The 27,455-nt window shown below is 28.4% G+C and overlaps 1 protein-coding gene across 1 annotated transcript in view; it reads left to right on the top strand.

Annotated features, from left to right (window-relative positions):
• Positions 1 to 6,274: 6,274 nt before the first annotated feature.
• LOC129988026 (uncharacterized) overlaps positions 6,275 to 27,455 on the top strand; it is a 43,692-nt gene continuing 22,511 nt past the window's right edge. The window contains exons 1-11 of the mRNA XM_056096103.1: positions 6,275 to 6,603; positions 6,937 to 7,096; positions 12,856 to 12,986; positions 14,768 to 15,047; positions 17,145 to 17,346; positions 19,110 to 19,197; positions 19,285 to 19,412; positions 20,211 to 20,295; positions 23,189 to 23,307; positions 23,787 to 23,936; positions 24,414 to 26,857. Of these exons, the coding sequence (XP_055952078.1) occupies positions 7,015 to 7,096; positions 12,856 to 12,986; positions 14,768 to 15,047; positions 17,145 to 17,346; positions 19,110 to 19,197; positions 19,285 to 19,412; positions 20,211 to 20,295; positions 23,189 to 23,307; positions 23,787 to 23,936; positions 24,414 to 26,857 (3,709 nt within the window). The 5' untranslated portion in view covers positions 6,275 to 6,603; positions 6,937 to 7,014. The remainder of the gene's footprint in view (positions 6,604 to 6,936; positions 7,097 to 12,855; positions 12,987 to 14,767; positions 15,048 to 17,144; positions 17,347 to 19,109; positions 19,198 to 19,284; positions 19,413 to 20,210; positions 20,296 to 23,188; positions 23,308 to 23,786; positions 23,937 to 24,413; positions 26,858 to 27,455) is intronic.

Genomic DNA, 27,455 nt, shown 5'->3' with positions numbered 1-27,455 from the left:
GTTTGATTAACTGTTTCGTTGGGAGGCAAGTAGAGACTGCAGATGGTGATCAAAGATTGCATGTGAACGCGGATTGCCACTGCTTGAAGATTAGTGTTCAGAATCAAAGGTATGGATGGGATATTACTCGCTGTAAGAATTGCAACGCCACCAGACGCTCTATTTTGCATATTGTGTTTACTAAAAATTTGGTAATTAGGAATATTATTTTTATCTGTTTTAAGATACGTCTCTTGTAGTGCAATACAGGTTGGTTGATATTTATAAATGAGGTCTCTAAGTTCTGAAGACTTGTTCATAAACCCTCTGCAGTTCCAGGAAATAAATGCAGCCATTAATTACAAACCAAAAAACAAAAAAAGAGAGACTGTCTAAAGTAGAAGACTGCAAAGGGAGCTAGAAATCACCAGCCTCACTGGTGGACATTTCATCTTCAGATGGATGAACTTTAAAAAGTGAATCACTATCTTCACCATCATCATTAAGATTTTTCTTTCTAGAATCTTTTAAAAAGTCTTGTCGGGTAGGTGACCGATTTGCAGAAGTATTTAAAATATTTTGATCTCTTTTATTGGCTAGTAGGCGAACACGCTTGCTAGATTTCGATTCTTTCACTTTCTCTTTATCATTTGACTTCTTCATTTTTTTATTTTCCCGAGAACTTTTTGCATTAGTCTTTACAGGGGATGAATTGTTCTTTGTTAATAAGGATATATTGGGATTACTTGGAGATTTATTTGATGCCGTCTTTATATCTAATAAATTATTTGTAGGAATTGCAGATGAATTTGCTTGTTCCTCACTGCCAATGGTGGGATAAGGTGGATTTGGTTGAATCTCTGGTATAGGAGTTGAATTGGTAGTTGCCTGTGATACGGCGGAGGATGATGAAGCATTCTCCCAAGACTTTTTAATTGCAAGAAGTTGAAGCCAGTCACTTTTTTTAATTGTTATTAAATCATTATTAACAGGAGTATTTGCTGTTGTAGTTGTTGTAAGCTTATTTATGGCAGAGGTTGTTTGTTGTGATACGGGGACTGATGAATTTAGTGCAGATGCATAAGAGAGATTTGGTTTTGGTGTTCTATCGGTGACTATTTTTCGAGCATCTGGGAAAGAGAGATTTTTTGTTATTTTAACTGTCAGAATTTCCTTTTCTAATTTATAATGTGGGCATGATCTGGAATACGATGGATGATCACCTTCGCAGTTATAGCATTTTGTTTCTGTAGAACTGCAGGTGTTGCTTTCGTGATCTGAACTAGAGCACCGAGCACAAATTTGTTTTCCCCGACAAGCTGTTATTGTGCGGCCAAACTTTTGGCATTTAAAGCAGCGCAGTGGATTAGGTATAAAGTGTTTAACCGGGCAGTTAATATAAGCTATTTTAACGGATTTTGGCAGTACAGGAGTGTCAAATGTAAGAATGAGATGCTTTGTTGGGAGGTTCAGACCATTTCGTTTGATTGTAATTCGGCGGACTGCTATGACTTTTTGGCTTTTCAGACATTCTAGTATATCTTCTTCCAGATCTTTTTGAAATTCGCTTTCGGAAATTACGCCTCTGGAATGGTTGAGTGTACGATGTGGAGCGACTTTGACATCTATGTTCCCTATTTTATCTAGTTTCAATATATTTTCCGATTGTTTCATATTCATTACTTCTATTAGAAGTTTTCCGCTGTTCAGTTTTTTAATTGATTTTACCTCTCCGACAAGGGCAGAGATACTTTTATGGATTAAAATGGGAGAAATGTTCTTCAAGTCATTGTTTTCAGAAAAAAATACAAAAAATTTCAGAAAAGCATTACTGTGTTGATTATTAGAAAGACCCATGCGATATTTAGAAGTATTCGGGCCCGACGGCACCGCCCACCACGGAGCCCAACAAGGGATAGCAGCCACCGGCTCCAGACATTCCCAGCCTCGGCGCTTACCATGGTGCTAGCCGGAACCTATACGCTGAGAGTCACCCCCGGGGACAGTGACCACCCTTAACGCCAAGCCCAAGGAGTGACCCCTTCGCTTGATCCCCTTGAGCAGCCTAGTCAAACATCTGGGATACCGGCCGATTGATACATCAGGGACCGAAATGTACCACCCGTCTAAAGGGTCGCCACGCACGGCAAACACGTGGGGTTTTTGGCTGTCCATGAGAAGCAAGAAGCAAACAGAGCGGTGACAGCTTCTCATGGAGAGCTCCCTCGCTTACCGTCGAGGGATGGAAGAATGAAGAAAACAGAAGGGAAGGGGGGATTAAAAGAGAGAAAGGGAGAGAAGAGAAAAGGGAGAGGGGAGAGAAGAAAGAGTAAAGATCCCTGGGTACCTCGGGATTGGGACACCCGTATTCACCTAAAAGAAGGTGAGCCCCTGAGGGTCATAATTTCAGAAGGGAATTGGTTGAAGCAGTATTTTGGAATGATCATATTTTACCAATAAGAGCATGAAATGCCTTAGAAGTTAAGGTTGAAGTAAAGTTAGTATAATTGGAAAATAATTACTTTTTATAGAGTGATAACTCGAAATTATTATATGTATTATCTATCACAGCAAAATTTATAATAATAAGAGCAATTCATTAAAGATGATATATATACAGATAATGTAACAAAATATTACATAAACTAAAACATTTAATATGATTTAATGATGCCAATTAAGAAAAAAGTGTACCCATCTATTGATAAGAGAATTAAGGATGGGATATAATTTCTGAATTATAACCTAAAGTTTAAGCTTAACTACCATAGGTAAACCAAGTATGTTTTAGCAAAAAATTACTTGCACCTGGAAGTTTTTGTGTCAAGCAAATCACAACTTTGGGTCAGTCCTTCTCCCAAAACTTTATCAGGAGTTACATTTCTATACTGAAGTTAATTCAAACATGCTAAGGAGTGACTTGGGAGATACCTAGTCATAATCATTTGAGTCACAGTTATTTGACCCTATAGTCATTTTGGCCAACAGAAGCTATCACACTCCCCCTCTATAGTAAGTTTTTGATTCAAGGACTTGGTAAATGAAGTAAAACAAGTGAGATAGGACAAAAACCGAAGTGTGACAGTAAATTTGAGGCATAAAGTCCAGTAATTTGATCTCCTTTATGAGTCCATTGATAAAGAGCATCTAGTTTGGAAGGTAAAAGTAAAAACAGACTGCTATGAAATCTTGTATTTTGTTGTTTGAAATTCTGAAAAAATTACTGGGGTTGAGCTTCAGAACTAGAGAATAGCAAGTTCAAGATCTGATTCCAAATATATATATGTAATGATACTGTAAAATCTAATTTAAACTTAATTAATTTCCTAATTTTTAGCTTAATGTAGCCCATATTAAATTCATTTTAAAATATTATCTTATTTCTTGATCCCATTCCACTTTTTCTATTTAATTAATGCAACAGAAAGCTCTGTAAAAGTGTTTTTGACAGTGGTTCCCATGCTCCGAGTAAAGGGATAAAAATTTGCTGACCTAAACAAATTCTTTTAAAAGATACCTATAATTCCTTTACCTAAATTCGACACATGCAGAAAATCCGTACAAAAATCTTACAGTATATATTCACAGGGATAAAATTTTCATTAGCTTTTCCTCATTTTCACTCTGTGTTGGTATACTCATCACTTATGCTTGCACATAAATCCTTACTTCCAGGATGAAATGAAACAAAGTTAAGAATTAAAAGTGTCTTTCTGCTTCAAAAATTATGATTACACACATACGCATGTGCACACACACACACGTTGTGTTTATATTTATATGTTTGATACATATTAAACTTATTCAGAGTGAAATATTCTTTAACTACTTAGATGAAAAAATTTGGTCAGGAGTTAGTAACTAGGGTATCAGCCTTATCATCTGGTCACGGTTCAAAAAGACAAGACCATTCCCAAAAAGACCTTGTACATCTTCTAAAGAAGATATTAATCTAAACTGGAAAAGTGATTAAAAGAAAGTTAAGCAAGTTCATGAAATATAAGTGAATATGACATCTTATTTGCTATATATATAAATAGTTTATTTTACCCCATATATCTCACCTATGCATACATAGCCACTGTAAGGCTAGTTGAACAAATATTAATATTGACTGGAGAGAAAAGTATGTAAAACATTGCACAATCTGTGTACTATTTGCATATGTTATAATTTTTTTCCACATAGCTTTATATTTAACCATATCCACGATTTATTAATACAAATCAAATAAGGATATAACAATCAAGTACAACTCACACTTATATTCTAATATAACTTTTTGAATATTAAACATTATAATCACTTTTAATTGTCGGTTAAATATTACATAAAATCTTAATTATTTTTCCGACATTAAACTAACAGTAGCAGTAAAGAATTTTAAGAGTTTAGAAACAATTTTCAAAAACCAATACTTATAATAATATTTAATGAAAGTTGATAATAATGTTACTTTAGCAAAATACAGTTAGATCAAAAATAATAAATTCAATGAAAACAGAATTCTATTGTATAAAATTATCTTATGCAATGTTCGAGCAAGGACTTTGACACATATACTACTAAAATCAAGAAAAATTCAAGATGTTCACTTATTGTAGTATGGAAACTCTGTCACGAGGAGATCAAAACGTGTGCTCATATTCTTCTGGATAAAAAAAAAAAAAAAAAATGATTCAGAATATATTTTTTTAAGATTACAATTAGTGAAGGTGCAATCAACCTATTGCCAGCAAGGTAGTAAATAATTTATAATCCAAATAAATGATACTAGATTGAAAAGAAAATTAATTTTTTGAGCACATTTCTTGTTTTTACATTAATTACTTGTCGACTTATTAATACTTATTTTAGATGGATTTTAATTTAATAATGAGTAGAGTTCCGTTAGCAGAGGCACAGACAAAAACCTAACAGAGATTACATTTACTGAAAGATCTTAACAATGAAAGTTAGTAATAATAGAATACATCAAAACTCAAAGTTGAAAATGTTTGGATGCTGCTTATGAAATATTATCAGTGAATATTTTGAAGGTATTTAGGATAAATTTGGTTGCAATTAGAAATGGAGATTTAACAAGATCAAAACCCTGAATGATAAAAGAAATTATGAATAAAAGAATAAATTAAGCTGCTTTTAAAAGCTTCCTAAATTAATCATTCGGTAAAGTATAGTACACTGCAAATTATTTATTTCTCATGGAAGCCATTTCATAATTCTAAAACACTTTTTTTCTATATCAATGATTTTAGTCTGATGCCATCTGAAAGTAAAATATAATTCAAATACTTACAGAAGTGTACTTACAAGAATTTATATTTTTTGAAAAAAAAATCTTGGGTATTAAATTATCTATTAATAATATCTCAAATATGCACCATTCCGTCTTTTAAAAAAATACTCATCATTCTGGAAAAAATAATTAATGAATTTAAAATCGCGGTGTTGATTATATAATTATAGAAAGCAAACATCTAGAAAATTCCAACCAATAATTCATTTAAATAAATACAGGCTATCTTTGTAGAAAATTTCATATATTTCCTTGAAATTAACATAGATTATGAAGAACCTAAGATGTGGATTACTATATTTACACATGGCTTTATATTCATTTTCCATTCAATTAAAATAAAATTACAATTAATCAGATTCATTTAAATAGTTTTTTATTGATTATTTAAGAAACAGCTGCATTATCAAATTAAAAAGTAATAGAAAATTAAGACATTTACCGTTATTTGAAAAACCTTCCGTGTGGTTTCTCATTGCTATATTCATCTTGATCAGTCTCAGAAAATAATTTTTATTTCAAGATGTGATATTTCCAAATGCAGCAACCATGGAGAAATACAAATATCAATCATTCCAATGTTCATTTAAAAGCTATGACAGAATTTTATCATTTAAGGTATAATTTTATATACTATCACTACGAATCATAACTTTAAAGAAGATATAGATTACAAGAATTGCATTATTAGTGTCAACTGTAGACATTTAAATTATTAAGTTGAGAGTACGGCTCCTGCTTGAAATCAAAAATACAACTTAAAAAAAAGTGAATTTAAAAATGAAGATAAAGTTTAACCTTTTCTCTTGTTAATCTAGAAATATCAGTAATTATCCTTTTACATTTATCAATATTAACAGAAAATATAGATAATAAAATAGATTTCCATTTCACTCTAGCTGTCCAGCCATTCTGAACGAAAACAGAGGACTACTGTTCTTGAAATTTGCGATTTCAGACAGATGTCTTCTGTTTTGTCGTGAATAACGGCGAAGACGTTATTTTTAATCAAGAAGCAGGTGTTTCACATTAATTCAACTAATTGTTGACATCAGTAAAAAAGTTAATCTTGTTTTAAAATTTTAACTTATACTCTGTGATTTCGATTACGTGAAATGGTAAAATATTGCTCACTGCTATTTAGTTCCACCGTAGTAAAATATTCATGCAAAACGAAATTAAATGCAATTCTTTTTTTGTGTGTTCGCGGCTTTCTTGACCACTAGAGACATCCTACATAGATGTTTGTTTTCGTTTTTTTTATTGCCACGTAAAGCTCTCAAAGAGAAATGAAACATCATGTTTGATAAATAATCACTTAAGCGGTATGTTTACAAAAGGGCGTTTTCTTTATTATGCTTACTTTATTATTAATATGAAACAATTTTTAATTTGTATCAGTTTGCGTAAACTTAAATATTATGCATGCGATCCATTTTCAGTTATTTATGATTTGTTTACACAACTAAGAGTGAAGTAATGTGTTGTTTAAAGTTATCATTCTGCTTTATAAATTAATGGTTTCAGTTTATAGTCATTTTAAATTTAATTTATAAAATCACGAATTGAATTCTACCCTTTTCTGTGTATGAAATATAAGAAATTTAAATTTTTAATTATAAGCTTTTGTTAATTGTCATATATATTGAATTCTTCAGGTTTTTGTTGAAAATTGAGTAAGCTGAAAATGGAATTTCTTAAGAATATGTGAAAGCCTATTTCTTTTAAAACAAAGGATGACTGGCTATCAAAAGCTCCTGTTACTATTAGGTGTCACTCTTTGTCTTCATTTAGGATATGCTGTTCCTATAACGGAAGGTATGCAGCATTGTTTTATATTTTTTTTTAACTAAAACATTCTTTTATTCAGTAATTTTTATTGATGGGATAAAGTCTTTGCTAAAATTCATGTATTATTTGATATCAAAGAATCTCATTATATACATATGTAAAATATTTCAAGCAATGAGTTCTCAATTTCATTAATTAAGATTTGTAAAATTTAGTTTTAAGCAAGTGTATTGGGTACTTACATATTATTGCAATCATGCCAATTTTCAGGATAATTTGCCAAATTGGCCACCCCAATTTTGCAAGTGTTTAAGGCACGAAATAGGGAATTTTTAATTGCTGATATTGAATTTGATGTTGCCGATATAGCTGCAATAGTACGTAAATATTGTGTATTGTAGTTTACTTAGCATTAATGGATGCGAGATGGTTTTGAAACTGTTTAAAATGAATGTATAAAGCCTATCTTCAATATGAAAAAGTTTACATTGTATTGATAATGCCATATTTATAGTGTAAAATTTTGAATGTAGGTCTTTGGTTTAAAAAAAAAAGCTTATAACAAAATTCCTCTTATTATAATATAATTAATAATTATAGTAAATCCTTAAGCAGCTGAACAAACCTCTTATAATTTTTCTAATATGGAAGTTGAGTATTTTATATTTTTATATTCTTAAAATTTTGTAAATTAAATATTCTTTTAAATTTATATCTTACAACTTAAATCTATCTAATAAAAAAGTAGGTATTTAGGGGGTTAATGTACTTTATTTTTATTGTGAAACTTTAAAGTACAGAAGCCTATTAGCAATTAAATCAAGTATTGTCAACTGGTGAATTTGTCTAATATATGCATAATGCTAATATATCCGACAAAGTAAATACTTTTTTTTTCAGATCCTTTGAACAAGTTATGTAAAGTAAGAATAATTCTGTCTCTTATTTAAAAATAAAATATCTTATGATCGTATTCAAGCCCAGAAACTATTTACTGATAAATTTTTTAGAATTCTTCTTACAAACTAAAGTTGTCCAGAATCTAACCTATTATTTATTCATTATATGCATTATATTGGTCCTGTTTCATAAAATTTATTTAAAACAAGGATATTTTTAGCATTTGTGGGAATATATTTTAAAGAAATTATAATTTTTTAAAAATTTATTTTAAAAACTAATAATATAAATTTAATTTCCTACTGGTGCATCATAGTTGATAATTTCTTAGATAATAGCAATATCTGCAATCGAATTGGAATTAAGAATATTGATGGAAGAATTTATCAAAGTTCAGTGGATAATAGGGCTTGGGAATCGAAATCTTTTTAATTTGTAAAAATAACTATATTCTAAAATAAAATGAGAGCATTTTCTTTGGCTTCAGCTTAAAAGGGATAATAAAGACACATGCAGAGGAATGCTAACCAGCTAAAGAATGGACATCAGAAATGCAAAACATGTATCTTATACATGCTTCAAACCCGACATGATAAACAGTTGAAAGCTGAATGCACAAGATATGATGAAATTTATGGAATGTATATAAGAAGAAGAAACAATTCGTATGATAGTACATATTAATTTCAAACAACTACTCCCACTTCTTTGATTTGTATCGTCATCAAATATGCAAATCCCAATTTCTGTTTTGACATCAAGTATTGCAAACATTTAACTACTGTGTTAATTTAATTTGAAGTTATTATAATTACTAATATATCTCGTGTAGTCAAGAGTGGCTCGAAGAATATAATATCACTAAATGTGACCAATATTATCTGCCATTGTTAATCTTAAAATGCTATAAAAAATTCAACTATAAATTTTTAAAAATGAAGCATTTTAACATTTTTTTAAAGTGAACTACAAAAACTACTTTTAAGAACAGAAATCATCTATTTATTCTTATTTTAATGGTTAAGTTCCTTCAGTAAATAAAAATTGCCCTAAAATATTTTATTGTAAATTAGTATCTTTTTTAACATTACAAATTGTCTGCAGTTTTTACTCTTTAAGTCCATGACTAATCAGAGTTCACTTTATTGTTAAAATGCAAACATCTGCTGCTTTCAAGTGTGGAGGGATTTTGAATCAGAGAATAAAAAGTACCACTACATAAATACTGTGAATAAAATTAAGTCAAAATTTCAATTTTGAAATCAGTGTTTATATATATATATATATATATATATATATATATATATATATATATATATATATATATATATATATATATAAGGGAGAGAGGGAAACTAAAAGAAAAAACTAATACACATACCAAAGATATTTAAAGAAAACAATTAATAAAGAAAAATAGCAGTAAAATAGTTTTATATTAGATTCATAAATATTAAACTGAAGTATAAATGTAGTGTTATTTACAAGTATGAACATTATGTAAATGAAAAAAATTGTACAAAAGATAAGAAAGTGGATTTAGTATTATTAACCAAGAAAAGAACAATTGGCTAATCTTTTGTTGAAATTCAAAAAAGAAAAGGAGAATATTTTGGGTATTTTGAATTCTTTTTTATGTTTCAGTTAGTACTAAGATATATATGTTTGTTATTGCAGCAAGAATTAATTCAAAATATTATTGAAGTCTGAAGAATATTTAGTGTGTATTCTCTGTAAATTGTTAATTTCTTAAATTAAAATTTAATCTCTTAAAGTAGCCAGTAATAACCTAGAAATTATTTTCCTATGACCTTATATTTTATCATGTTTTAGAATGGGGATTTTCGGAATGCTATACATGTGCTAAATCATGAGACTATAATTGCCATATATGAAACGGCTTAAATGTAATAATTAGTTATTATTAATTTGATTTGATAGTCTTAAAAATTCATAAAATTAAAATGTGAAATGCTTGTCATAATAAATATATATTTTGCTTTTTCTTGTACAGGCTAAAACAAATGCAGGTAGAAGGGCCATGAGTGTAGCATTTAGTTTAATTATAAAATTTGATATGAGGATATCTATCAGAATTGCACTTTTTAATGTACCTTCATATCATGAAACTATCTTTTTTTTAATTTCACAACTTTGATCTGCATATTTCTGCAATTGTTGCTTATTTAATGGGAGAAAATTACCCAAATTTTAAATAAGACCAAACAAAATTGCATAAACTAACAAGCCTGTTTATAGTTTGAAATTAATTTAATTATTTATTTATGTTTTTAGTTATTTTTTTCATATTAATTATGTATTTGAAGAAATAAATTATATTTTGTAGAATTTTTTGTAGTTATCTAATTTTTTCAGTTTATATTTTTATTTCTGTAAGATTTTTCTTTTTATTGGATTGTATTGTATATCTTTTAGCAGATACAGATCAGAACGAATATATTTTGATAATTTTTATCACAATATCTTAACGATGAATGTTGGTATTTTAAGAATAATGTGAAATGAATTCAATATTCAAGCCTGGTGATTAGTAGTATCATACTTACTAAAAAGACATTTGTATTTAGAATTCTTCTGGGTTTATATTATTCATGAAAAAAATGAATTAATCAGGGTTGCCATGCCACCGGGAGAACCTGGAAAATCGGTAAAACACTAAAAATTTGAAAATCAACAAAAAAAAAAAAAAAAAAAAAAAAAACTTGAAAAAATGCAGGAAAATTTGAAGATTTTCATAAAAGCAGGGAATTTTAAGTTTTTTAGTTATTTTTTTCCTATCTAAAGATTGCAATTATAAAAGATTGTAATCATCTCTGCCAAAAATGAAACAATACCATTCGCAATTGATAATGCAAAAATTCATGCCTTTTCTACTTTCTCTCCCATTTTTGTGTATCGATCAGTTCAGTTTTGATTTATGAGATAGTTATTCTTTTTTATGAGATTCCTGAATTGTAGCTAATGAGCATACATGAGATTTCTGTAACTGTATGGAAGATTAGAACATACATCTCTAGAAAAAATGGCAACACACAGTCTGTGGCCACATCACAGTGGTATTTAATCGGTCACATGTGAGTTTATTGATTGATTTGTTAATCATTTGAGAAATTGTGAGCTTATTCAGAGTAGATTAGAAGATTTTTTAAAACAATGAGCTGCTTAAAACCCATATTTAATATGAATTGGATGGATAAAAAAAATCAATCCTGATTTTGCTGAAAGGGTTCAAGATTCCCATAAAATCTTTTTGCTGTGTACTGTTTGTTTTTTAAGAAAATAAGTAATATGGGAAAACAGGCACTTGCCAGTCATGCCAAAACAGGAAAACATACAAAGTTGTGTGCCAGTTCAAAAATGTCATGACTGATATTGGACTTTGGGTCTAAAAGGAGTACAGAAGAAGTTTATATGCTATGTCGGAAAACACCAAATTTTATATCCTAAAATAAGCTAAAAGGAAAACAGGCAAAATTTATTAATCATGTCAAAAAAAGAAAAACAAAATTGTGTTTCAATTCAAGAAAGTCATAATTAATTTTAGACTTTGTATCTAAAAGGAATGAAGGAGAAGGTGATATGTCAAGTCCGAAAATGTCAAATTTAATATCTGAAAATGAACCAATTTAAAACCTTTTAGTTCAAGAACAAGAATTTAAAGCTGAATTTTTATGGGCATTAAAACTTGTTGCACCACATTTGGCTTTTAATGCATTCTATGATATGTCGGAAATATTTTCGCATGTGTTCAATGAAAGTGAAATAGCTAAAAAGTGTATGTTAGGCCATACAAAAATGCTATACCTTAATTGTTAAGGATTAGCTTCATGAAACCGATAGATGAAAAATCTACAGAAATTGATCCCCAAATACATGAATTGGCAAATAAATAATTTTGAATTGAATAAATAATTTTGCTTTTTAATATTTTTTTGTTAAGTAATCATTAAATGATTTGAATCATGATAACAAAAATATTTTGTTTTATTTCACCCGAGTTCTTAATTTTGTGTGACTTACAATTAAAGAGCATGAGAGATAATATATCCCTCTCACCTTAATATATAAATTTTGTTTTGCTAAATTTTAGATAATAAATAAAGAGAAATTGGTTTGTCTTTTTTGTATGTAAATATCAAATTTCTTTTAATGTGCTATTTCAAATAATGTTAAATTACTTTCTTTCTGTGCTTTTTCTATTCCTCAAACTTTTATTACATTACAACTAGCTCACGAATGCTGTTTTTGCATATCCTCGTATCTTATACATACTCATGAAACACAGGGAATTTTTTTTTACATATTTGAGTGGCAGCCCTGTTAATCCTTAATATATTTTTATTTTCCCCCTCCCCAATTTATTAAAGTCTACTCATTGTTCCCAGCTCGTCTATTCAATCAATAATTTTAACATTTTGGATTTTTAGCAATTTTATTATTCATTTACTATGTTATTTTTGCTATATTTCAAATTATATTCTTTGTTAAGTTGTAAAGTTAACAGGTTAACTGAATGAAATAGTTTACTTATATATTTTCAATAAATCAAATCAAATCTTTAGAAAATCAGCATATTTGATTTGTTAAAAAAATTATTTTTAAGCATTCTTGCATTCATTGTGTAAGAAAGCATTTGTTTATAATTGTATAATTGTTGTTACTAAAAATGAAAATGTTTTCTTTTAATTATAAAAAGATGGGACACATAATTTTCAGAAATCCTTTAATAATTAATTTCTTTTCACATCATAGTATTTGTTTGAAGAAATATCTTAAGTAATTTGGATTTCTACAGTATGCAAATTACTTATGTTTTCGTTCTTATAAATTTAAAAAAAATTCATGTGCTTTTTTTTCTGAACCAGGTCATCATGAAATACCATATCACATGGAATCTTTGCCAGGCTATGCTGTATTCTTAATCTCTGCTGCTGCAATTCTTTTACTTGGTTATGTTGTTATAGGATGTGTCTGTTGTCCTAATCACAACATTAAGGTAAGAATTTAGAAAATGAAATATGGTTGCCTTTATAGGATTGAAGAAGAATGAACTGATTGAAAATGCACAATTAAAAATAGATCTATCCAATAATTCATATCTGGGAAATTGACAATTTTTAGTTAAAAAAAATAGCTTTAATTCCCCTCCCTCCTTAGCTGTTTTATCAAACTAAGTAACATTACTTAAAAAGTTTCATATTTTTGTAAATTATTTCAGTAGTTTTAAGCAGATAATATATGTGTCACTGAATGCTATAGTTAAGTAATAAAACTTCAAAATACAATACAATTTATATCTAGTTTGCTTGTTTTATAATTGAATGCATTGTGCACAAATAAAGTAATCAAATGAATTAAAAGCAAAAGAAATGTATTCATTTTTTATTACTGGAAATGCAAGAATTGAGTTTATTTACCAAACAAAAAACAATCTTTTACATTTTTTTTTATTTTGACTTTGATTGATTGAATTGGGATGAGAATGTAATTTTTGGCAATAAAGGCTGTTATCCCCTAATTCCAAAAGAGTATTTTGACTTTGATTTATCTGAAATTATTCGAATTATATATATTTTTCCATGCTAGTAAGAATTCTCGAAGTGCTAACGTAGAATTAACTTAAATCAATGAAATTTAGATAATTTCCATTATACTTATACTATGATATTCCTGTAAAATGCTATTTGTCACCTTTGTCTACATTAAATAGAAAAACAAAATGTACATCAGTGATTAATTACAAGTGATAGAATAATTAAAGTTCTGTATTCATTGTTAAAATTACTCTGAATTTTAAGAAAAATTAAAATTATTGATTTGCTATTCTAGTGGAGGTTTTAGCTCACAAGTCTGTGTAAAAGATAAAAATTTTGCTTGGATTTTAGTGATATCAATTATTTTATTTAAAATTTTAAATTTGTATTCCTTTGATGCTGTCATCATCAAATATCTAGATTATATGCATGTGCCATATAGTACAGAATCAACAACAACAAAAACTGTTAGACTCAAGTTTCATTGTTATCATTTGATATCTCAAACATTTTTTCAAAAATTATTTCTTATGGCAATCAGTTAAAAATTCAAAAATAAAAATAACTTTTTAAGATTAAGATCTATGTGGGGCAAAATTAATTTCCTTTTAATGTACCCATGTAAAAATAGTTTTATCAGTTATTGTTAAATTTCTCCATCACTTAATTTCTTTCATTGATGAAAAATATTTTATCTTTTTTTAATAAATATTTTTTTAAGATTCCTCATTTAAAAAATGTTTTATAATCTTGTATCGAAAGATTTAAAAAGCCACTATATAATTATCATAGTAAATGATTGATTTGTTGTAACTAAAAATGAAATAAATTTTTTCTTCATGATTATATAAACTTCATTTAATTATCCTTTTCAGCTCTTGAAGTCAATTTTGATTTATAAATTTCACTAAATTTTCTTATGTATATGTAAATATATGAACATTAATTATTATTAATAATTTTTATAATATATGTCTTTTATTTGAGATTTTTTGATGTTATAAAAAATGACAAATGTAAGTTTTTTCTGTATTTAAATTTATTTTAAAATCTAGGGGTTTCCTATTAAAATAGCACAATTTTTTTTTAATGCTTAGTGTTCTACAAACAATATCAAAAACTGAAGAAATTTAAATGTTATTGTTCAACATTTATTCAGTTCTGAATGTATTGCACCTTACCTCAGATATATTCTTATTTCATTTGTTATTGCAAAAGTAACTAAATTTTTTTAACTATTTAGGCTCTTTCTTATCAAAATGGATTTCCTGTAAGCCGACTAAATGACAATTCCTTGCAATTTGAAAATCCTTCTGAATTTGCCATCTTTCCTCCACACTCTGCAGTCATTGATCTCCAGCCTGTCAGTTTGTCTTATCCTATTTTCGAAGACAAGGTCACATTTGAACCTCTACCAGACATTCTCCCGAGAAAACTGTCTGGTCAAAGTGCTGCATGTTCATCTAGGCCAGCACATTTCAGAGCCCTGCTCAAAAATAAAATCTCCCTTCATGATTGGTTCAGTAAGTAGGAAAATTTTTCCACTCTTAATGTTTTTTTTGTTTTGTTTATAAACTTAAATTTTTTATCAATTTTGCACTCTCTTTGTGATATGCTAAAAATTAGAAATGTTTTGCTCTGTTAGTTCTTTTTACGTGAATTTTATTATCAAGTAATGAATTTAATTACTAGATGCCTATCAATTTAATGCATTATAATAGCTCAAGAGTTAGTAGTATATATATTCACTCCTGAGTTACTAGTACGTATATTCAAGATTCGGGCATTTCTTCTTATCTTGAATATATGTTCAGGAAAAAAACAATTTTATTTCCAGATTTGAGTGGCAACCCTTATTCAGCAGTAATTAAGCTATTGAAATGGGAAATTATAGTTTTCATTCAAAACTATCGTACATTTCGCAACAGGTAGTTTATAAACATTTAAAGAAAACTGCCAGAATCTACTCTGTAAACATTACTAAAGGATTGTAAATGTTTGCTACATTAAAACATTTAAATGGGTTGAGGTTGCCCCTAAAAATTTGTGCAAAACAAGTTTAATATAGTGCAAACTACGTATGCCCCTTAACATTTTAGAGGGTCTTTCAGATTGAGTGTGTCCTGTTGACATGTGAAATCCCATAGACTCATAAAGTTATTTACTTACTTATAAATGTTCATTTGCCCAATACAACTGGAAATGAGATTCATCAAACAAAGCAATGAATTTAGATTCATCAATGTCCTATAGTGGTGTTAGCAGTCGCAGATAAGCATAAAGCTTTATGCTATACAGTTTACAATAATGATCTTTCAACTCCAAAAGCTCATATCAGTGATGGTCCATTGAATATTTCGCGGTGTCACTTGATACCCCAGCATTGAAACCCACACCAATTTGAAGAAGTATTGCACATCTATCTTGTTTAAGGATTCTCATCAATCATAGGAGATTTGATATTTTACCCAGGTTTTAAATATCACAATATACTCATGAAATTGCCGTACTCGGAAATTTAAATTTCATCATTACAACAAAGATACTTTGTTCAATTTCTACTATGTTGATTTTAAACACCTTGTCCAAAATTGCTTCATTCATGATAATTTAATCTTGATGCTAATCACAAAAACTGATCTAACACCTATATCAAATATCTATTGTCTTATATAGGTGCTGCTGATCACATCATGTTACTCTGATTGGTTGCATAGCTTTATGCATATACATGCCTATATACATTTGGTTGCATATACATGCCTATACTAGTTTTTCTAGCACTGTATATAAGCAAACTATAATTGTTTCGAGGTTCATAGGCTTAACAAAATGAAATTCTTTTAGATTGTAATAAAATGTAATAAATAAATAAATACAATACCCTAGAAATTTTAAAATATTAAAAGAAATGATAGAAAAGATTTCTAGCCTTTTACCACCAACAGTTTGAAAATTCTTCAAACTTTTGTTGGCCGTTGTTTTCTTAAGCCAGTCACAATATTGTGACTGGATAACAGCTAGTCACAATAATCCCTGTTTATATGGCTTAGTTCTGTGATACCAGTTAACTGCTTTAATGAAAAAAAAATATATATTTTGTTTATTTTGCAAACAGTAATTATAGACTTTTAATACAATAAATTTGTATTTTGAGTAATTGAGAACTACTGTTCTAATAAGCAGATGAGGGGGGGGGAGATTTTAAACAGTCCCAGCTTTTAAGCCCAATATAGAAGCAGAAGATAATAATTTTATTTATTTTTTTCCCTTGCTATATTTCTTGTCAATATTTGCAACTTTTCCATGATATTGCAGTTTACAACAAAATGCCTCCCCTCAACCCATTATAATTTACAGCCATCTATCAATACAGACTGAAAGTTCTTCCATGTAAAATGACATTTCTAAGATCATTGTTACAAATTATTCTTAACTTGCCTATATTTCTGAGATAAATTTGTATTTTTTTTTATAAGAAACATATTCTGAAAATAAAATCTCGTTTATTTTCTAGATTGCTCTGGATGTAAAATATTTTTTTTCATTATTATGTAAAACATTTTGTTTTTAATTTATTAAGGGAAGCATGATTTATAATCTTTTTATTATTTCCTTAGATGATCCCATCAGTAATTTTCCCCGTGACCAACTGCAGTACATCCGAGAGTTAGGCTGTGGATGGTTTGGGCGTGTTGTGGAGGGAGAAGCTTCTAATATAAATAATTCTGAAGAGAAAACTGCTGTCCTTGTGAAGATTTTGCGTGAGGAAGCTTCACCTTCAGAACATCTGCACTTCCTGCATGAAGTCAGGCCTTATAGGTAAGAAAAGGTTCTAAAATGAAATGGTATCATTATAAAGTATATTTTTATATCTGCAAGTGTTTTTTATATTTTTGTACAATAGTGTGGTTATTTCAAAATTAGAAGTACTAAGCATTAATAAATGATCTGAACATTAATAATATCGCACTGATTCAAAAAAAAATTTAATGTATCAAATTGCATTTTTTATTTTCAGTTTGCTTCTAATAACAGAGTTGGTGTATTTTTAACTTTATGAATTAGGAATTGTTAAATCTTAGTTGACAAGCTATGTAGTATTTTCCTTTTCATGTTATGTACATTGTTATTTTCATTTCTGTTTCTAATTTTGACGAATCTGTCAATAGTTATATATGTAACATATTGATGTAATATTATTGTAAGCAGAATTATATTAAGTTGTAAAAAGCTGAAAAAGCAAGCTTATAGTTGAGTTGCACATGCTATCATTGTTGCATAAGTTAATGTACATAATATTCACAGAATAAAATGCCATATTTTTATGATAAACTGTTGTATTCAGTTTGTACTGTAGTGTTCAGCAATTATTATATTAAGTTAGATTTCAAATTAAATTCAATTACCTTATTTTCCCTTTTGCATAATGTTTCATTTTGATTGATGCTCAAATCTAACTAATTTATGTGGTGAAATGATATGGAGCCAGAAACTTCATTTCTCATATCCCTACAAATCATTTTCATTTCTTTGTAAAATATATAATCATATTTGTCTGTGATTTTTTGAAAGCTAAAGTGAGAAAATTTTATTTTTGCATATGGGTTAAGCAGATTTTTATTCAATTCCTTAAATATGAAATTGTTTGAAAAAGCTCTTTACTAAACTTCAGAAGTAAGGTGCAATAAAATAATTTTTTATAGTCTGACAGCTTTTAAAATGCTATTCTTTTTTGTTCAAAAAAAAAAAAAAGAAAGAAAGAAAGAAAAGAAGTCAGTTTATAAAAACTTAGTCAACTTCTCTGTTGTCAATTTAGTGACAGTATTTCCAATCTCTTAATGGTAACCATTTTGGAATGCTGTAATTCTTAGCTTTATAAGCAGTCAAATAAAATGCTCTAACTTGCTAAGTGCTATACTTCTACGTCAATGTCGATACTTTGAGAAAGGATGTATCCACTCAAATTTACTAGTAATTTGTTAATTTTAAGAATGTTTAATAAAATCACAATTTTATTGTTAATTATATAAAAGTTGATTCAATTGTTTGGTAATAATAGTTTTTCTGATCAATTTTGTTTTTGTCAAAACCAAATAGGCATAAATTGTTTTAAAGTCATGATCAGTTTAATTTTAAAACTTCATAATTCTTAATCTAATAACTAAAAAAACTATTAAAGGCATATAATAATAAAACATCAAGTTAGGCAGTTCACCTATTTTATGTGAGAAATTTGGTTTGCTTTTTTGAATATCTAGTAAAGTTCTGGGGTGATAAAGACAGTGCTCTCTCATAAGTGATCGTTATTCACTGACAGTGAGAGAGCACAAAGTTCAGATGCAATCAGTTACCAAAAACAATTCAGTAAGAAGAAAAAAATTGTTTTTTGACTAGATATCGTTAAAAGAAATTTGAATTATAAATGTTTCAATGTTATTGCTAAAGGAAATTCAGGGAACAAGTGAAAAATTTGAATTAAAAATATTCAGCTGCTTATGAAAGAATTCATGAGCTTAACTAGAGATTTTGAACTTTTACTAAATTTACTGTTTTAATCTAATTTTGATTAATTTTGCTTCTAGGGATTTGGCTCATCCAAATGTTGTTCGCCTTCTTGGACGTTGTCTCGAATCAGATCCTTTTCTTCTTATTATGGAACATAGTATAAGTGTAAGTATGAATGTTTATTATTGTTCTTTTATTACTCTGAGGATAAGTACTGTGATGTTTTTATTATTTCTTTCTGCATTTTTGTAGGATCTTAAAACATTTTTGGTACTACATGAAAACAAGGAGAGCTTTATAAAGAATGGAATGTTACTACAAATGGCATGCAATGTTGCTGCAGGTTTGAAGTGCTTGCATGAAAATGGTTATACTCACATGTGAGTTGATAAATTATGTATGTTCTGTTTGTTTTATATCTTTAAATTGATCATCGGCCATTTTTTATTTTAAATGTTTTAAAATGTATTTTTTTTTTTTTGAAGAATTTTGCTAAAAAAAAATTATTTGCATTTTGTTCTTTTAAAGAGCTTTTTTTTTTTTTCTTTGGAGTGCTTACATCAAATTTTAAAAATGAAACTATATGAGGAAGTTTGTGATATAAAATCATTGTCCTTTATTTTGAGGATTTCTGAAATATAATTAATTTTGTTGTAGTTAACATTATATTGCTTGGATATATTTTTATTACCTTTTTTGTAAGCGGAGTATAGAAAAAAAAACCATTTCCAAGATTTTAATATTTTTTATACCTCTGAAATACTGAAAAATGTTTTGGAATCATGTTTGTCTGTGTAAAACAATAACTTAAGAGCAACAAGCTAGAAAATCCAATTTAGTGAGGGATCTCTTGTTAGCATATCTTAATTGGGGGGGGGGGACTGGTCAAAGGAAAGAGGTTTAAAATGCATACTTTACCATACTACAAAGTATAAAATGTACCATTTTGTATAGATTTATGTGAAAGTTGAAGGGTAAACACTTCCCGTAGTTTCTACTTTTAAATATTATGAAAACTGAGAGCACAATTTGGAGAATTTCAAATCAAGGTACATCAATGTAAATTGATTTAGTTACTTTAAAAAATTAACCATTTTTTAATAAAAAATTTCATTACATTTGGACTTTTCTGATTAACTTTAACATCAAGCCATTTCAAGTAATTTTTATTATTGCAGGGATCTTGCTGCACATAATTGTTTTGTGTGTAAAGATTTTACTGTTAAAGTTGGAGACTATGGAATATCTTTTGATAAATGCAGGGTAAGTTATTTAAACAAATAAATTTCTAGTAAATTATTTTGCAGTTAAATATATTTAACATTCAGATATCTGTACTATAAAAATAATTTTATTTTTTATTTTAAGAGTTTAGCTGTAATAGTATTACACAATTTGGAGTACTATTTTTATTAGTATATTCTAAACTTTAAAAATTTTATTTTAATGAAAGATATCTAATTTGTTAACTTGAATGCTTATTTATATAGAAGCTATTTTTTTCTCTATGTGTTGCAATTTGTTGTAACATTTCATTATATCTGTTACTGTTGGTCAGATGCCCTTCCTGCAATGTGATTTGGAAGGTAACTTTCTTCCAAATCACATTGCTGTAGTGATAAAGGTTGAGTTTTGAGTAAATATTGTAGATTTAATAAAGGTTTTGAAGTATTGTTGGTTATAGAAAATCTAGAATTATTATTATAGAATATGTAGACTTTCTGGTATTTATCTTGTTTTCCACCTTTGGCAGCCAGTATGTTTGTCTCTTAACATTATTTTCTCAATGAAAGAACTATTAAAATTTGTTTTATGAAAAAAGACTGAAAAAAAGAAATGACTTTAATTGAAATATATGCAAAAATAATCTTTTTCTAAATCGGATGTCAAATTTGGTGGCTGGGATTGATATTTGTAAGTCTCATCAAAATGTCTTTAAAAAGAGCTATCAAAGTTTTCAAAATTATAGACTATTATTAAAATGTTAATTTCAAAGGTAAAAATCTGTAAAATAAACTTATAATAATTATATATGAACTAAAAATCTGCAATTTGAAAGCAAAAGAAAGAAGTTCATTATCACACTATGAAAAGTATCCATTTCTAGCTTTCAGAGAAAATATTTCTTTGTGTAAAAGTTGTGAAATTAAATTAACTTCATTCAATGAGTTTGAATTATGAATCAAATTTTAAAGTTGCAACAAACTGTAGGTAAGCGAAAATCTATTTCCAAAGAAAACAATTCATTGAATTTCTTTCTTTTTAAATCTTTAGAATCTGACATGTTTATATTTCCAGTATTTACAAAATAAAACATGAAAGTAAAAAGTAAATTAATGGGAAAATAATAGATTAAAACACAGAGATATAATAAATTGTTTCTTACTGCAGTAATATTTTGAAACTTAAAATTTCATCTAGTGTGCATGGATAATATAGATAATAAAAATCTCATATGTGATCATCTTTTTCTGTATAGATCAGTCCAGTTTTGATTTTCTAGGTAGTTCTTTTCCCAAGAGATTCCCAAATTGCATCTAATGAGCATGTGCAAGACATCTCAATATATTTCTCTGGCAGGAACATTCAATCTCCGGAACTAGCAGGGGTCTTGTTTAGTCTACCATACTTGAGTTTATTGTATAGTTTGTTTATTAATTTGTGAAATTGTCAGCTTATTCAAAGTAGATTAGATAATTTTTTTAAAAAACAATGAACTGCTCAAAATCTGTTTTTAATACAAATTGGATGGATAAAGGAATCAGTCCCGATTTTGCTGAAGGGGTTCGAGTAGTTCTGCAATATCCATTTGTTGCATACTGCTCACCTTGTAAGAAAATAATAAGCTTAAAAAAATATGGGTAAACAGGCACCTTTATAAATGGGCCTTTTATAAAAACTGATAAATTTCAGATGTCATTGGATAATAGTTTAACAAAAATGAAAACAAAGATCTTTTTCCTGAAATGTGAAAGAAAATTACAGCTGACAATCTATTTCTAACATGATAATACCAAATCCAAATTATTTATATCATCAGAATGTGATGTGCCTTACTATATTCAATGAGTAGTCTTAATATTAACATAATTTTAGACTTAATGTGTAACTGTAATGAAGTTACAATTCAGAAAAACTACTAATAAAGAGAAATAAAATATATTAAGCATTTATGTGCATGTCAGAGAGATGGCATCTATTTAGTTTCATGTAATCCATTGGTAAACTAGATATATTGCACAAATTTTAAGCTAAAAAAGAGATTAAGAATCCAAAATATGTGAGAGGCACACTAGTCTGCCATAGTAAACTGTGGCCCCCCATTTATTTCTGATCTGTAATGGCAAACAGAGTAAGTGTTCCAGGCCCATAAAATGATTTTACTTTCTCAAAGGTCCTAATTTAGGACCAAAGGTTTTTAACAGTATAAAGTTAATGATAATTTTAAATGCAATTTTATTCAGTATCTGCTTCATTATTTCTCAATATAAAATTGTATTATTTTTTAATTTTTAATTTACTCTTTAAATGGAAGTCATGAGTTTAAAATAATTGAATTGAACAGAAGTGACATTACATTACTACTTTGTACTTGGAGAAATATTTATTATATATAACTGTAAATATATTTCTTTGGCCCATTAATTCCCAGTGTTATTTATATGGCATCAAGTCAATACAATTGTTTTATTTTTTGCTTTGCCTAATAACTTAGGTAGTTATAAAAAGTTTTCAGCTGACAAATTATACTAATTAACCTGGTTTTGAAAACGAAGTGCCATTTTGAAAAGAAGAAGTAAACTTTTAGTTTATTTTTAAAGTAATACAAAATATGTGAAAATATTTTTTTTTTTAATATTTTATCATAATTAAAAAAAAACTTTTAATATATATATTGATTAAACTGTTTTTACTTTTCTGTGATTTTTTTTATGAAAAAGAAAATTTAAATATAATTTACTTCAGAATTATCTTAATCTTGTTATTTTGAACATGATTTGAAAGAAATGTAATAACAATTTTTGTTTAAGTCGAGTACAACAGTTTTTTATCATAAGTTTTAATAAATTTATTTCTTGAGTTTGAAAGTAAAACCAAGAATATATTATATATGGTACTATATTTATTATAATACAACTTTACTTTATTTAAATAGGAGGATTACTACTGTTTAGGTGGTATTGCTTTGCCGATTCGATGGTGTTCTCCAGAGACCCTTTTGTGTACTGATGCTACTATTGAAACCAAAGAGATAACCAAAGAATCAAATGTATGGTAAGTATTCATTTTTTCATCTCAATGATTGAACAAAATTGTGAATTAAATTACTTAGAAATAATTTGCATTTATATCCCGAGTTATTTTCCAAATTTTTGGAATCGTATTACAATTGCCCCTGAAATACACTAGATTAGAAGATTGTGAAATTTTGTGATTACATCAGATAACATTTCTGTGGATGTGGTTTTAATATTTACTCCAAAACAAACATTTTTCTGCATATTTGTATGTTTCCTCCATATATGTTCCACATTACTGTTTTGATATATATTCTTAATTTTTTTAATTTGAAATCCAGATTTATAAATTATGGTAAAACTTAAGTAATAATAGAATTTTTGGAAAAACAAAAAGTTAATTATCAAAATTAATTTTTCAAATGTATATTTTTTAATACCATTTAATTGATCTATATTAATGAATAATTTATTGATAATTATATATTATAATTGGTCACTTTATTGTTATTATAGGGCATTTGGCATTATTTTGTGGGAAATTTTTGAGTTTGGAAAGTTACCTTATGAAGAGCTGACTAATGAAGAAGTCCTTCAAAAAGTTCTCATTGAGAAAACTATTCAATTAAATGCTCCATCTCAAGAGTTCCCTGTCAAAGAAGAATTGTAAGTGTCAAATAAGCATTTTTTATTTCCTGTATTTTTATAATAATGTTGCTTTCTAAGAATTTAAATTGAACAGTATAAAGTTATGATTTCGTATTAGTGAAATATTTTACAAAAACAATTTCAAATTCTAAGTAATTTGGGGAAAGCTGCATTAATCTCTAGTTACTTTAAAAAATTATCTAGTTATAATTTGTTAAATCAGTAAGAATTACAGTTTGTGACACCTATTATTATAACTATCCAATGAAATATTGCACTGAAATTACTTAAACAGATAAATTAATGACAAAGCAATGTAAAAAAATATGTTCAAACTAAGGATTAGTATTAAAAAGTTTTTAATATCCATGATGTATATAGAAATACTTTAATTATTATAATTTCAGTTTTATTATGTTGCCATTTTTGTAATAACTGCACTTTCAAATATATTATTGCTTATATGTGCATGTTTTTGTTTTTAAAAAAAATTAGATATCTTATTATGAAGGAATGTTGGAAGCCGGCACATTTGCGACCAACAATGGAGAAAGTAGAAAAGTTTTTAACTCCTCTGTACAATGATCGGCACAACCTTAAAACTTTAGAAACATCTTTTGAAGAACGTTGGAATTCTTTGCCACCTAAAATAGGGGACACGAAACTCCTGGGAACTGATCTTACACACCTAAAATTTGAAAATGATTTTTCTGACAAAAGCGACTCCCACAACTATTCTTCAGATGGAGAAAGATTTTCATCATTTGAGATGTCTTATGATATGGCTTCTAAAAGTATTGGTAGTCACTTGTCTCCAAGTTTAAGAGTATTGAATGGAAGCATTGATGAGTTGACTGAAAATGATGGTTGCCTGAACAGTGTTTCGCTAGGTTGTGAAAAAAGTACTACTGATGCAGTTTCTGTAGATTCAGATGTTCTTCAGTTGGAAGATGATCAAGGGAATCAAATGAGAGATGATGTAAGAGATCAACATTCTTTAAAACGTCAGTTGCATGGAAAAAAGAATGCCAACCCATTTATATCTGAAGACAGCTTAGACGCAGTGTCCAAAGAAAATGATTTAAAAATTGACTGTTATGATGTTAAAACATTACCAAATTTAAATGTACTTAAAACCTTAGATAGCAATTCTAATGAATTAAATATTGATTCTGAAAATCTTAACTGGGTGCATGCACATAAATTAGATGGACTTGAAATATATGTAGAAAATAATCCAGATTCTATTAATGACAACAGTATTTTATATTGCGAGAAGAAAAATGAAGCCACGGAAAATGCTCTTGGTTTGATATCTGCCCCAGAAGATTTTTCAGATCAAATAAATTCATGTAAGCATGGTTTAAACACTATTCCTGACATCATCATACATGAATTAGCATCTACAGCTGATAATTCTCATGATGAAAATGAAAATATGATGGAAGATTGTAGCGGTCAGAGATCTTATTCTGAAGCTGTTAAACCTTTTAGGTTTGTTTTCAAAGATGAATCTGTCCCCTCTATAGATAAAAGTGCTGTAAAAATTTCTGAAGTTGTATCAAGTGGTCAAGATACTCCAAATGCTACAGATTCTTCTCTGGAAAAAACGCCTGTTGATTTGAAATCAAAACTGAGATCTCGGCATCTAACTAGTACACCTATTAAAAGTGATCATGATATCAACTTGAACTGTTCTAATTCCGTAGCTGAAGATGATGACTCTGGAAATGTTTTTTATGATAATAATTATGATGTTAAAAATTCAAATTCAAGTCTTTATGAAGAATCTGCATTGAAAAGTGAATCCACTGTTGAAACTAAACCAAATCCTTTTTATGAGAAAGATTCTGAAAATGTTCTAAAAATGCCAACTTTCAATGATACTTCTGATGTTTTGCAAAATAAATCTGATGTTTCAACCTCAAATAATCAAATCGTTGTCAGCATACCATTACCTATTTTTAACTCTGAAATAAATGAGCACAGTTCTTCAGTTGCAGGATTAAAGCATTCAGATGCATCAGAAATCGAATGTTTTCAGAAGCTTCAATTCTCTCCTGAAAAAAGTAATTTACATGATTCAGACCCTATGAATCCTGAAGATGCTGCATCTGCAAACTTTGGCGAATCAATAACTCCCGAAGTATCATTCAATGTATCTAGTTGTAGTTACGGAAATGATTTTAGAAGTATAAGTACTGACAGTCCTGGTGTCTCATCAAGTAATAAAGATTTAGATTATGATTCACCTATTAAGAAATATGATCCAAATATGCACTGTGAAATAGGATTTGCTACAACTCCTGAATGTTTGGTAAAAGATGTTGAATACCACAATCATATGGAATTTCTTGATTCAGGCACTACTCAAGATATTCGTACCCTGGATTCAGAAGCATCTGGCTCCGAGTACCTTGAATCCTTCTCTCCAGATGCAACACCTAGCCACAGTGATGAAAAAAGAATGGAATCTATTAATAATATGAGACCTGTGAAATTGAATTTCCAAAGCATATCTGCGATGAATAAAAGAGATCTGCTTTATGATGAAGATGATTTAGAAAATGATTCTGAAAGCGACACAAATGCATATAAAAGTAAATCTGAACTATGTCTCCATCCTTATGATGAAGTGATTGTCGAAGACTTAGAGACTGGTGAGCAGACCATCATAACAGAGAGTTTCTCAGCATGTGATGATTTTGATAATTCTGCTGATAGTGATGAAATCTTGAAGATCAATATCGAAACAGATGAAGCAATTATTGTAGATTCTTCAGAAGCACTCATAGGCTTTGTACCTAGTCGTTCCATTGAATTATTGCAGGAGTGTGAAATTATTCCAACATTAAATCCTTCATTTACTGTTGAAGATGAAAAGGAACCTGAAGATCCAAATCATCTTGATGGTTTCAATTCAACTTCTTCGTCCCCAGGTAATTGTTTTTTCGTACTTTTATTTAACTTGGCTTGCTTCAAATTTTAAAAAACAGTTTTATGAACAGTTTGACATGATGGTATTCTAGACTTCCGAATTTTTTATTTTTATTTTTGCCTCTTAATTGTTAATTCGCCAGTTCTACGCACACATTTAATGTAATTCACAACACAAATCAGATGGCAAAGACTTTAGAACAACTCCATTTTATTCGCGTGCTTTCCACACTCTCTCTCTCTCTCTCTCTACACAGCCACTCTCGCATTACAGAATTATTTTCGCTTCACTTTGGCCACCATACAATCATTTCACAACACCGAACATCCACCCCCGATTTGAATGATACATTCAAAAACTTATAAGTAAACAACAACAATACAAATGAACACATATCACTCAATACAATAAACAGTATACAACATTGCAAAAGCAAGAAATACTCAATTTATCAAATATACACAGTTGAATTCACACAAAAGGTAACAAGTATAATACTCAAAAACAACCAGTGATCATAACACAAAGAGAAATTTTCGCACAAATTACTCATTTGGGATGGGTAAAATACAAATTTTAGTAATAGGACGTTTAAAAAC

This window comes from Argiope bruennichi, chromosome 10 (assembly GCF_947563725.1).
Source record: "Argiope bruennichi chromosome 10, qqArgBrue1.1, whole genome shotgun sequence".
Classification (NCBI taxonomy): domain Eukaryota; kingdom Metazoa; phylum Arthropoda; class Arachnida; order Araneae; family Araneidae; genus Argiope; species Argiope bruennichi.
Note: the sequence above shows the minus strand (reverse complement) of the source record. Positions and strands in the feature narration are given on the sequence as shown.